The sequence below is a fragment of the Charadrius vociferus genome, unplaced genomic scaffold (assembly GCF_000708025.1).
Source record: "Charadrius vociferus isolate BGI_N301 unplaced genomic scaffold, ASM70802v2 scaffold61, whole genome shotgun sequence".
NCBI classification, from domain to species: Eukaryota; Metazoa; Chordata; class Aves; order Charadriiformes; family Charadriidae; genus Charadrius; species Charadrius vociferus.
This window is the reverse complement of record NW_009646945.1, coordinates 4,313,355-4,327,394: the sequence shown is the minus strand read 5'-3', so window position 1 is coordinate 4,327,394 and position 14,040 is coordinate 4,313,355. Positions and strand designations below refer to the sequence as shown.

General features: G+C 37.5%; 1 protein-coding gene across 1 annotated transcript in view; it reads right to left on the bottom strand.

Moving 5' to 3' along the window:
* ARHGAP12 (Rho GTPase activating protein 12) overlaps positions 1-14,040 on the bottom strand; it is a 74,597-nt gene that overhangs the window by 59,905 nt on the left and 652 nt on the right. The window contains exons 2-4 of the mRNA XM_009895108.1: positions 11,179-11,200; positions 10,301-10,343; positions 8,335-8,346 (exon numbers count right to left, since the gene is read on the bottom strand). Of these exons, the coding sequence (XP_009893410.1) occupies positions 8,335-8,346; positions 10,301-10,343; positions 11,179-11,200 (77 nt within the window). The remainder of the gene's footprint in view (positions 1-8,334; positions 8,347-10,300; positions 10,344-11,178; positions 11,201-14,040) is intronic.

Sequence of the window (14,040 nt, the reverse complement as noted above, 5' to 3'; positions counted from 1 at the left end):
AGTAGTAAAATAAACTGACATAATTGAATTGGCTTTCTGCCATGCAATACCATTTTTCACAGCTGACAACTAAAAATGAAAATTGTCCCAATCCCTAGATAGCAGAGATCCATTCCAATTTATCAGTAAAATGAATAAGTTATTAAACTACCATAAAAAAAATTAATACTGCCTCTAAAGCAAAAGGCAGAAAGGAAAAAGAAAAAGTCAGATTCAGGTATCTGGCACTAATTCTTTCTGAAACATACTGCTGATGGTTCAAGTGAAAGAGGCCACACTAACCCCCTGGGCATTGCGTACCCCAGCTTACAAAGCACGTCCTAAAATACTGGAGGTGGGGGGTAATTTAAAAAAAACAAGTCGCAAAAGTTGGGGGGGGACTGCAGTAAGATTTACAGAGTCTTCTGACAAATACAAAACTTTGGAAAAAAATTAAGAGAGTACATTAAAATGGACTAATTATACAGATGCTTTTATTGCCAGGAATCCATTTTATATAATACATTAGAAATTATGTCAAAAGCCTTCATGTAAGAAAACTTCCTTTAGGAAAAGACACAAATAAATTACCAGCACTTAGTACACAGGAATGCATTTATGGTATTCCTGTTCTACAATGTGAGGGAGTTTAGAAAATGCTGTCAAACTTCATTAAGAGGAATGTTATGCTACTTAAAATTAGTAAAACATTCCAAGCTTTTTTGACTACCCTATGCAATAAAGCAAACCAATTAGCAGTACATTATAGCTGAGACTGCAAGAATTTGCTAATAGTTTCGTGCTGATGAAGCAACACGCCGTAAGCGGTGCCCGGCCGCTGGCTGCGGCAAACCCAGCCCTCCCCCGTGCTGCTCAATTCCAACTCCATGCTCAGCATTCGGCGGATCAGCTGGAGCCACCAGCCTTTGGAGAACATTCTCATTGAAACTACAAGTATAATAAAGTAGTGCAGCACTGTCTGCCAAGCTATTGGGGAAAAAAAAAAAAACAAAACCACCACAAAAACACTTTTAAGGACATGTACGCATTAAAATCTCTACACTAAAGTATAAAGCAAAGCTCAGCACATAAAGCTGTTCTTGAAAGCCGGCAGAAAGCAGCTGTTCAGCTGTGGGAAGCGCAGGTTGGATGGAAGCTGAACTTTCTGGGACCCTCCAAGAAAAATATATACAAGGGTAAAGGGCATGTTATTTTTCTACTACCATCATCAGTAAGTGATCCACCTTTAGATGTCCATTTTATTTGTTTGATAATTTAGCTACAGCAGAGTATCACAAACAAGTGGTATTTAAAGCATTACCATTTCTGATAAAAAAACCCCAATAATTTGTCATGAATAAAGCAGACAGAAAAACAAGTGTATTTAAAATTACCATATACAAGAATACTTTGTCATCAATTTCTATGCTGTTTTCTAGCAACATTTCCATTGAGCTCCTCTAAAAAGGTGAATCACAGGCAACCGCAGGCATTGTAGGAGCTCCGGGTTCCAGGTCCCACGAGGGTCTGTACAGCGCCGGTGCTGCCAGCAGAGCAGCCAGCTGCCTTCCGCCACACTGCTCTCAACATACAGACCTTATTTGGCTTGGTGACTTAAGACTGCTGTTCAGTCACATCTAGGACAACTGCTATATTAAAAACATAAAGCTTATTGGAAAACTTCAAATACCTGAATAGGGTTTAGGCTACATTTACGCTCCAAATGCTTTTGTCTTCACAAGAGCAGCAGTTGAGTATATAGAGTGATTAGCTGTATCTTCTAAGTAACAGTTACTGGAAGTATTAATAGCTGTGCCTTCTGGAATGCCACTGAAATGGAGGATTAGAGGATGGGCAAATGATCCAGCATGGACAGTCCAGCAATCATAAAACCTACAACGAAGCCTTAAGGTATGATGAGCCTTGCAGTCAACGTTCCTCCCAGAGAAGTGCAGGACAAGAGTTACAGAAAGATGTTAACTACTAAACTCTGCTAAGAACACACATGCATACTTTACATTTTAGCATACAGAACCATCTATATTGAGCAGACACTGAAGTTTTATGCCACCTTTCGCCAAGGCAGTACAGAGCTTTTGGCCATACTGGCATACTGTAACAACACAGATCTAATAGCATCAAGAAGTTATAAATATCCATTTAAAAAAAAGTCAGTCTTGTTATAAAGCATGCCTTTATTGAGATGCTTAGCATAAATTAATATGAAAAGATCCCCCAAGTGGAAAAGGATTTGGAACAAGCAGCTGTTTGATATGGTTTTGATAGCTTGTTTCCACAGGCGGCTTCTTCCACATAAACCTTCCCTCAAGCATCATTGACATTTATAGATTATACAAAAAGCCATTTTCACACAGTATTCATCATTTTTCATGTAGGTAAACATAATTTAAACTAACAATTAATCTTTTAAACGGTTAAATTAAAATAAGATGTTAAGTTCCCACCTATTCATTTGGGTCATTACTAAAATAGATTACCTAAAATTTCATTATTTTAACATCAAAGCGCATTTTCAGGTTTCAACCAACAGTAAACAGATTAGACTCTCCTGTCTTTAAAAGCCACCAGTCGCTGTACTGGATCATCCTTTACTAAATCTGCATTCAGATCCAGTACTCTTTCACATTTACTGTGTAACACTGAATATAATTAGTGGGTTCCGTGACAGACAGCGAGATTTTGTAGAACGTGCAAGATAAAGTTACTATAGAACAACTTAAGAGCAGAGACTGCAATTTAATGTCTAAAGGAGCCTTTGGTATTTTAGGCTACTGCATTTCTTTGACATCCTTACTGTCTCCCAGCACTGTGGAAAGGGACATTCCCCAGCCTGCATGAAGCAAACAAACCTTAAGGCAAAAAACAAAAGAAGGAAAAATGTTTGGCATTAAAACAAATCTATTTATTGTTTATCCAATACTTTAGATGTGTTTTGAGCTTAAAGCCCCTCTGGCCAGGAAAAATACTTCTGATTTTAGCACTTTCAGAAATGAAGTTCACAGCTCCACTGGAAAAGCATTTTAAAATTAAATTCCCATTGCAAGTCAGGCTCTGAACAGGACCAGAAGCTGGCTGTTTATGTATTGTCACCTCCAGTATACATACCTACTCAGCTGTTTGTTTTGCATGTTAAAGTTTCCAAATAAACCATAAAAATCCCACATAGGGGGAAGAAGATATGAAGAATTAAGACAAAATGTCACAAGTCTTTCTAAATTCAGATAACGCTGCCTCCACAATACACGAGCTCCAGCACACAATCAAAACTTTTAAGTTTTGTTAGGACTGCTTGAACTCATGTTCAAGCTCGTGTATTTTAGTGACTTAAGACAAAAAACATCTACTGTTACATCATGCATAACATTTTCTTCTGGTAATGAAGGACAAAGTAGAAGCCAAGTCTCATGCCAGGCAAGACATACACACACAATAGTTTAAGTCAAGACTTCAGTTTAGAAGGCTGCATTAAAAGACATAATAGGATGAACAAAGTGTTAGTAGTTGGCACATTCATACGAATTATTTAAAAATCTGAGCAAAGTAGGAATATTTCCTTTAGTAGCTGTTTAAGACCACACAAAAATGCCTGTAAGTAATTATGCCATGGTGCTTCCAAGATATTTTTTTAATTCTCAATTTTTAACTGAGCTAGAGTAGGGCTACATTCTCTAATTTTAACATTGTGATTCCATTTTGCAAAACTGTACCAAATACTAGGATGAATATTTTTAGAAATACAACCAGTTCATAACTTAAGTTAGATTTTTTTAAGACTACTTTTGAGTCATTTTTAAATGCTAAAGGCAAGTACACAATTGTACTGTTAAAGACTATCCCAAAATCCCAGAAATACTCAGCAACAGGCTATATGCACTGCCTACAGCAGAAATAAGCAAAGCAATAAAATTCTTATAGGAATCTCAACTAGGTTGCATCTCTTTTTTCCCCCCTTACAACAACTAAAAATATACATATTTATCCTTTGACTGTATTTCCTAGTCTGGTTCTCTGTACTTGCAGACAGTTTGTTGGCATCCAGTTTCAGGGCAGAAAGCATGAAAATCAGCCATGCATTTCTGCACTCTTTCTTCCCCTTTATTTTCCTTACACTAGCAAGAATTTCTTTCATTTTTAAGAACAGCTATTTCTGCAATTCAGTATCCAGAGTAAATACTTTTGTCACTTAGTTTTGTGTTTCAACATTAAAACAGATGTTAAAATAAAGACTACAAACACCACTTTACTTCAATAAAATCAGATACTAAACCAGCATTTTTCTTTTCAGATGGCAGTTAAGAAGATATAAAAAAAAATGTCGTATTTGTGATATTGTATTGACTTTACAACAATTCTGAGGCTGCACTCAAGCCCAGATCCAACCATACCGAGGACAACACAGAAGCCTGATCCTCGGCCCTCAAATCACAGTTTGCAACATAATACGTAGTGAAGCAAAGTAGTAGCAGTTTCTGGACAGACAGTAAGGAGGTTAACAGGAGAAGATGACATAAGAGCAGGATAAGCTTATGGAATTCCGGAGACCACCTATGGATGCAGTATTTAAATACATCCCTTTAAGCTCCAGTCAAAAAAACTTTTCTCAGAAACCAACTGCAAAGAAAGAAATTGTCAGTGTAACATCTTCTTACCCCACAATGTTGTCTTTGTTTTAATAAACAGTATGCCAAACACATGCAGCAGGTAGGTAGTACACTGTCTTACAGCCCTCATAAATGCTGTATGGAGTATCATCACACCATAAGTTTGAACAAAATCTGCTGAGGCTTTAGAGCTTCACCAAGCAAGAAAAGAAGAATAAGAGTTGAGGGCTAGATTTTAGCAAAGCACTTGAGATTTGTTTTTTCTGGTTTTCGAATTAAAAAAAAAAAAAAAAAAAAAGAGAGAGATCACAAGCACAAAAGCACAAATCCAGGTTTTGCTCAACTGATGGTTACAGTAGCAAATTATGAACTAGGAAAAAGCAAAAAAGGGATGCAATACAGGGTTGGGTTGTTTTTTTTTTATATATATATACAGTTAACTGAAAAGTAGACAAACTTAAAGGTAAGTTTACATCTTGGTGCATCACAACCGACATCCTGCTATAGGAACAAGAGCTCTCAAACTTGGGAAGAGAAGGAACTGAGACAGGTCTCTCCTTGTGAGAAGAACATGGAAGAATAACAAGAAAAAAAAAAATCTCTAAAGTTTTACTTCCCTCAATCTAAAAGTCCTCTCAGGCAGTCACATGAAGAATGTAACCTTCAAACTGAAAAAAGCAAGAGGAAGGAAAGCAAGTAAAGCTGAAGGCTGTAGCTTGTTACTGCGAAGGCGGCAGTGGATGACCGATTAGGATCTGCCACGGCACAAGGGCGCTTGAGAGGCTGAGCTCAGCGAGTGAGCGAACGATGAGCAAAGGGTCAAAGGACCACACTGGGTGACAGCTGGGCCACTGGCAGGGCCACACTGCCTCTTCCCCGGGGACCTCAGGCTCCAGCTATCCCCCTAAAGCAAGGCAGCCACAGAGCCTGGCTGTGAAAAGCACGCCTGGGAGGAAACGATGAAGTCCTCTGGCATAGCTTGTGGGCCTGAGTAGGAAGGAGTAACATCGGTTATGGCATGAAAAGTACCGGGCCTCAGGGTAGCATGAAGATGTCATTAAAAGTTAGAGTGCAGCACCTGGGAGGGAGGATCATGACAAAGTCGTAGCCAGAACAAATTTGGAGGATTAGAAAAAAAAGACAATACCGATGAGTACATGTCATGAAGTTTTTGTGAAGGAGTTTAAAGTTGGTAGTTGCACTATCTGAGGTGCAAATCAAGATCAAAGTGTTATCAAGAAACAGAACAGTGGCCCCTGATTTTTTATACCTTTCTCTATATAATTATATAAAGAAAAAATATATGAATATGCATACACACATATACAGTCCCCCTGTGTCTAAAGCACAACGCAGCTATGCATGACAGCCACTATTAGCTCTTTGAAACGGATGTAGATAACCAGGAATTAACATGGACAGTGCCAAGTATGTTGATAGATCATTGGCAGGGGGGAAAGCACCTTTATTCAGTTTCAACAGGAAAAGCAGTCAAATCAAAGTCACTCAAGAACCTCATATTTAGTGTTACCACACTTTACCACAGGATAAAGCTTCTTCTAAATACTTAAAGAACAAACAATGGTTAGGTGCAAGACAGTATATAAAGCTTCTGGTTTAGCACGAATCATTTCTAAACAACATCCTGGCAATCCATCAAGCTCTCTAGAAAAGAAATGCGTATACAACACTATTAGATACCTTGAACAACCAGTTGAGAGTCCAGAAAGTTTGTTAACAGTATTTTTGTGTTTATCAGACATAATATTTTATTAAGAGTATTTCTTTACATTATCACATTTGTTGCAGGACTCCCATCACATCAATGACACTAAAAAGGCAGGTGTGTCCTCCAATCCATCAGATTAGCAGACTTCACACTAGACTATTTAGGACTATTTAAGTTGCAATAAATAAGTATGTAAGGGCTATTGACGTACATGATGACAACACCACTTAAGCCAGCACCACTGCATCTCAGTGCTGTACTGGCAATAAATATTTGTGGAGCCAGGTGGTGACTAGAGCAGCAAAGTGATTCGATAATCCACAAAACCAAGAAAAAGTTGGCAACTGCGTATGCTAGTCACCACCCAAAAACATAGGTAAAACTCTGCTCTTCATCACTGTGTTTAAATTAAGTAGCTTCCCTGTGTTCTGATTAACTGGATGATAAGAAAATCATCCAGCAGCCCCAGGCAAACCATTTAAAAAGGGAACAATTAAAACTATGTTAATTAAATTCAAAATGTAATATGTAATTTCAGATTTAAGATAGGAGCCAGTAAGTTCTAATCATGAATTTGATTACAAGCAGAAGTTGAAGCCAGATAACGTAACATCAAAACCCAACATAAGCAATATTCTCGGTCGATTCAGACAGCTCCTCAACTTTCAGCTTTCATTTACAAAACTGTTTTATCAGACAGAGAACTAGAATTAATTGAAATATAGACTCCAAGCAACTATACCAGTCTTCAGAGCGTACACTGGACACAAGCTCTAAGTCTCTGTAAAAGTAGTTTACAAAAAAAAAAAAAAAAACACAAAAGAGACAGGACAAGCAGATAAAAATGTTGAAAAGAAAAAGAAAAAAAAAACCAAAATTAAGGTTGCTTTACTTCTCAACAATCTCTTGGCCATTTCAGCATCAATAACTAAAATACTGACTTAAAATCAGGAGTCCTCTGCATGCAGTACTACATGTGCACCCATTGGCATGCAAGGTTTTTGCAAAGCCTTCACACATGAACTATCTCACGTCTCTGCTCATACTTTTCACCTCTTCTATGCTTTTTTCAACACTATTATGTACTTTTCAAAATGAGAGAGGCTGGCAACTGCACACTGTTTAAAATACAGAAATACCATGGAATTTGGAGTTCTGCATTTTTGTTTTGCTCCTTTTCCTACTACTGACATTCTGTACACTTTTTTGATTGCTTCTCTGCATTAACCTAGCACTTTCACAAAACAATCTACTAAAAAGTTACATCTTTCCCAAGAACTAACTCAAAAGGCATATTAAGACAGACTAAATTCAAAATCGATAAATGTAATCCAATACTATGTTGCCGCATTACTCACCATCACAACAGTCCTTGAAAATCTCCAAGTCTTACTGTCTTGAAAGATTGTTTTGTTCAAAAATATTGTCCTTTAGCATCAGAACAAATCCCATGTAAGGCCAAAAACCCGTTTATCTCTATCGTTTTTAAATCAATCATATCTGGCAAGGCACGTCAGAGAGTATCAGCTGTTTGGGTACTAGATACGCATAGATTTTACTTTCCTTTTTTTAAAGCACAAATGTCTACTATTCCAGAGAGAGCTGCCTAAAAAAAAGGAAAAAAGTGTTCTGCATTTTATTCTACCGAGTCATACGTTCCGTACCATTTTGTCACACTGCTGTGAAACAAATGATACTTTCTTTAGAATTCTACAAAATAACAACACATTTGTTCCATAGGCAAGCACTGCAATATTAAACAACGGCCTAGATAGTAACTAGCTAAAGACACTCCAAATGCAATTGCTTATATTCAGTTATGTGCAAGAACAAGATATGATCAAATATTCTCAAAGGGGGGTTTGTTTATTACAAAGCAATTTGAGTTTGTTCTGTGTCTGGAGGTTCCCGACTTAAAACCAACAGAAGCACTGCCAACGAAGAACAAGCACGTCCCTGGTATCTCCAGCCACTTGCAGCCCAGGCAGCAGTCAGACAAAACACCCGCTCCTCTTCCTAGCACGGCTTTTCTGTCTAAGCATTTACTTCGCCTTCCATAGAGATTCTGCTGTCACTCCCGCCCAGGGTGGTATTTTGCAGTACCTCAAAAGAAAAGGGAGGTGGGACAGCAGGCAGCTAAACTCACATTGCACACTAGAAATTACACTTTTCTCGAAGAAAAGCAGAAAACCTAATTCCATATTATGACTGTTATTCTTTAAGCACTGCACCTGGAGCTTCATTTGAGCTAGTAAGTAGTTCTACGAGGATTAAAGGCACAGGTCTATGAATACAAGTCGATGCCTTGGAAGTTCCACTTTATCATTTTCTGCGTGAAATTAAGATAAATAGAAGTGGAAATTCAGAAGACTGTTCGGCACTTGCAGAATTTTAACAGTGCTCTAGATCTCCATTTCAATTCTGAAAGCACAACAGGAAACCACACGTACCAAGCAGATCTGTAGCTTACTGAGCTGCGCATTCAGACACCAATATTAGAACAAGCCTACTTGTCTCCCAGGTTATGATTTTTTCCACAGTCGCCTCACATAGATAATACTTGGGTGTTTGTTTTGTTTTTTTAAAAAGAAGGTCAATATGATTTGCAGCAGGGAAGTTCACAGGAGCACAGAGGCTGCAGGTAGTGTTAGTGGGACACAGCACCTTCTCCTTCCAGGGCACCTAAATCCAGAGTTACTCATTTGGACCAAGAGGCATAGCCACCTGCTAGCTGACTTACACAGATGTTACTTATTAAAAGTACTAAGACAGAGCTGATCACAAACAGAACCACTGCAAAGTGAAAATATCCAGATCTGTTGTCACTGATTAAAAAAAAAGAAAAAGCCAGGAAAAGTGTTCCTTAAAGGTTCTGGACAGACAACATTCAGAGTTACTGATACAACTTAGGAAATGTTTCAAGCTGGTTACAAAGTTCTAGCAGAAGTTACTGGAACTACCAAAAAAAATGTTTTAATGTTTTACAAAATTCCTTAAATTATAAAGCTTTTAGTTCCATGTCATTGAAAGTTATTCTTCACCTCATTATAATGGGCATATTTCAGCATTTAACATCATTAGAATAATAAGTGCTGATTTTAAGGAGTTAAGAGATTAAAAAGATGGTACTTAAAATATAATTCAAAGTATTACATTATACATGCCACCATGAATCTGCAAACATGCTCAGTTTCAGTAAGAAAAAAATGTCTTGTTTATAATGTCCTTCCTTCATACTGTCAAACTATTTATTCCTTGGGCAAATGAATGAAACAAAAAATAGCATGAAATTTCTTATAATAGAAGCAAATTAATTCTGGGCCTCACAAAACCAGCAACAGCCATTTATTTTAGAGGTTTAATGCTTGACCAACAAGGCAGCGTAGCACTAATGATTTGCCACCAGTCTTTCAACCAAGTGACAAAGTCAAGAATGCCAACATCTCCAGAAGACGCGCTCTCACATCTTCTACAGAAACACAAAATAATTTGTTTCCTCAATTAAAAAGAAAGTTACAGCAATCCCACAGAAATTTCAGAGGTAAGACAAAAAAGATCTTTTTGCAAGACCTTTACTACTCAGAATTAATCAAAGAGAAACAGCCATCCTAGTGATAATCCCCCTCAGTGCTTCACAGTTTATGCAATAGTCAATTACTAAAGAGGATGAAAGACAGAACAATCTTTACAAATAGGTCACTGTCTATATTTATAATGCTTAAAACCAGCCTGCTACTAAAAGTATCTTTTAATGAGCATAAAAAGTAACACTAAGACAGTGCATGTATTTTACTCTTAATTATATTCTATGTCTTCTATGATAGAAAAGGAGGTAACACTCATCAAAACCAAAGTTCTTTCACATAAGTTATGCATTAGCATTGCTGAAAGCAGATTTTAATTTCTGTCTGTAACGATTTTACTCCAAAGTATCATCCTCATAAAGATAACACCTAATCATTCTTGACACGATCTCTGAACTTCCCAACTCTTCCCCTGTCTCTACGTGTTCTCTCTCAAAACTTGTTCGTAGATTTTACCTGCAAACACTGCCCTAAGCTCCTTTTCAAGGCCGCTTTTAATGTCTTCCATTTTTGTTTCAACTTCTCTTTCCTTTTTAGGCATGCCTAAACATGTAAATTTTTGTCTTCAGAACAATTACTTGGGGCTCTATTGCATACTGCTGGCCTCTCCCATCTACTTCTTTGAATTACTGTCCATCTGCTACAGAATTCTCCTCTCAAAATTTTCCTTTTCCCCCCATCTCTAGCCTCTCTGAGGAGTATTTTCTGCCCTTCCTGGTGGGATCAGGACATCACACCTGACACCATTTTCCTAAAATTGTATTGAATTGCGTTGATTCTCATGGCTTCAGGCACCACCACTGTGTCAGTGATTCTTATGCCTAGCTGTACGCTCCTGAACCATTTCATTCAATTCCAATTCTACCTGCAGTCACCATCTCCATCACAGATTTAAATCTCGTTAAGTTGGAGCTTGTTTCCTCTCAATCCCTACTTCCTCAATTACCTCCAGCCTTCCTACAGTTAAAGTCCATAAACTATCATCTGATTCTTACAATGCCTTATGCACCAGAGTTGCACCCAACAGTTGGAATTTCTTTGCATAAAATGTCAAGAATACTCCTTACCCAGTCCTGATCTTTCCTCTTGACCAGATCACTTGCTTACATCTTCATTAGCAAATTATTTTGCTCACACTGTCACCTCTCTATCCTCCACTGCATATAATACTTCAGCTGCTAAAAAATTCCTTCTTTTATGCAGTACTTTGGAGACTCCGCATATTCCAGTATTTCCACAGCCAGCAAGTCTATGAGCTGGAGACTGTACAGCTGCAGAACCTGCACTTCGTTACTGGAAAGGAGGATAATCTTCAAAGAACAACGTAACCAAAGAATCTCATAATATAAGCATTCCTCTGCATCTCATACATTTGTATTCAGGATACTGAAAACACACTGAAGGTTGGGCTAGGGCTGAATACTATCACCTCAATCACCCCAAAAAATCACCTACACAAAGGTATTATTAAAGTTATTCTCGCTTCTAATCTTACAAGTTTAGGAGAAAATACCTGTAGCTTAGAGTTTATTGTAATGCAGACTGCATAAAACTGAACTCCACAGCAGGCGGGGAGGGAGAACCACAGTCAGTCTTATGAACTGAAATCCTGTTTGTGCGTGAAAGCCGGGAACTTGATGTTCTCACGACAGACTAAGAGCAATAAAAACAGCTTTCTCAGCCATTAATTTCTGCACAGCTGATTTCTACCAAACAATGCTCATTATTGAAAGAATTCTAAAAAAAAAAACCAAAAAAAAAAACCACAGGGTTGTTCCAGTGGGAAGGCTGGCACTCTGAATATCCAGACTGAGCTAACGGTGACATCATGCTACTACTGCTTTAATCCCCATGGCTACTAAATGTCAAATATTTTCATTGTATTTAAGAGCCTGTGATTGCGCACAATGAGATTAAGTTACTTCACAGTTTTAAAATAAGTCAACCGCAAGGCGCAGTGAGCATCCACGCTGTTGTTGCCCAAGACCACGATAATACAAGCTCTTCAGCAACACCAGTCCGAAACTGCCACAATTTTTCCCCACCCAAAATGTAGCATTTTTAGGATTTGTAGTTTTTAAGCCCTGTGAAAAACTCCCATCTTCAGACCTTCTACAACCCAGTGAAGTTCACAAATACATGCACAGCTGCCCCACTCAAATCCAAACTTCCAAACAGGTTGTAGCGTTGAGTCAAATATATCTGGGGGGGTTGGGAGAGGCAGAGAAAGGTGAAAAGACGAAGTGTCACTGCATCAACAGTCGAAGTCCAGTGGAAACTGAGGAGCAGGCCACATATTTCTTACTGTTTAACAAAAGACCCCCACATAACAGTAATTTCATCCACTTAAGGAGATGCATCAAACTATAGTCAACACAGTAGAAGGAACTGTCTTAACATACAATATAAACTTTAGTGTGGTAAACTATTTGAAGTAGGATGTACTTTCTAAACATTCCTTAGTATTTTCATAATTTGTTTGGCAATCGATTACTATGGAAGTAGATGGGCTACTACACGTTTCCGAAATAAATATCTAATAATTATTTTATCCTTCCAAGTTCTAAGTGGCTCACTACAGTGAGCTAAGACACTACCGTAAAGAAAGTGCAAGAAAACCGATCAATATTCACATTGCATAAGCAAGAAATTACTAAAAAAAGAAATTAATTTCACTAATCCTATTTATTCCTTATTATTTGCAGGAGGGGGAAAGTTAAAATAAAATTGTCATTAAAGACATTGGAGGCATGAAGTCCCATAACTAGAAAAACTCTGAATTTCAAGAATGAGGCCAAGAGTAGAGTGGGATAAAAATTACTGATGTGGAACATTTCAATAAATATATATATGAGCTCATACAGTTCAATACTACATAAACCATCCAATCAATCTTGTATCTTTAAGAACTTCCCACACTCACTCATTAACTAAGCAGCTTTGTCTTAATTGTGTCTTATTAGCAAAGTACCGGTTCACAGCTTCAGATTTTTATTTCTAAAGTTAGCATCAACTTCTATTTGAATACCACACTTGAGCGTGTTCCTTTGGTACTCTGAATACATGCTGGCAAGTGGGATTTACTATAATGATCACTTTGTACCCAAGCAACAATTTCACATAACAGAGTAAGGAAGTTCAAGAGTAGGGAGCTTTTAACTTTATAATTTTAAAATAATTTAACATGTTGCAACAGAAAGATGGGGGCGTGAGGTGGGGGAATTATCTATATACACACATACATAATGTGTGTATGTACACATACATCACTGGTTCAAGAACAAACCTGGAATTACAATAGCCTAATTAACTTGGCTACCCGTATGAGAAGTGACCTGATTAGTCAGAGTGCTAATCTTCTGTTGGGGGTGGGGGAGGCCTGCTAAGGAAAAAAAAAAAAAAAAATTAAGTAGTAAGAGAAACCACTTTGCTCAGGAAAAAAGACCATCAATGCTCAGTTTTAGCCTGAAGTGGGAGTATACAATTCCTGAGATTCTTCCATACTAATTAACAAACTCACATGTTTAGAGTTTTAATCCAGAGTAAAGTTGTGAGAAGCAGAATTGGCAAGGCTGACTCATTACAAAAAGAATCTACAGATAAAATAATCAAGACAGAAATTAAACTCCATATAAATCTTGAGTGTACTATTTTTAAACTATTAAACCCATTAACACATCAATTTACAGCTCTTACACTCTCTATACACATATTTAGGAAAAGCTGACAGTAACTAGCACTATTATTTCAACAAGACAAGAACTGAGGAGTTACTGCAGCAGGCTCCCTTCCTCTAGAAGAAAATATAAACCAAATTCAGTGTCACCTCAAAATGATCTTAATAAAGAAAGAACAAAAACATTTCTGTAACATTCAATCACAGGATAACAAATGGAACTAATACCTAAAGCAAAGTATTTCTGCAAAGAATACAGCCATACAGATCAACTGTTTGGACTTCAAGAACCAGTTCACGCCGAGACAAAAAATTTTTACTTAAACAAGCTGAATTTATCAGGAATAAAACTCTAAACAGCACCAAGCAATGCAACGGCAATAAGGAAACGAAAGGAGGGGTAAAAAAAAAAAAAAAAAAAAAAACCACAAAAAAATCAACAAGGGCCAT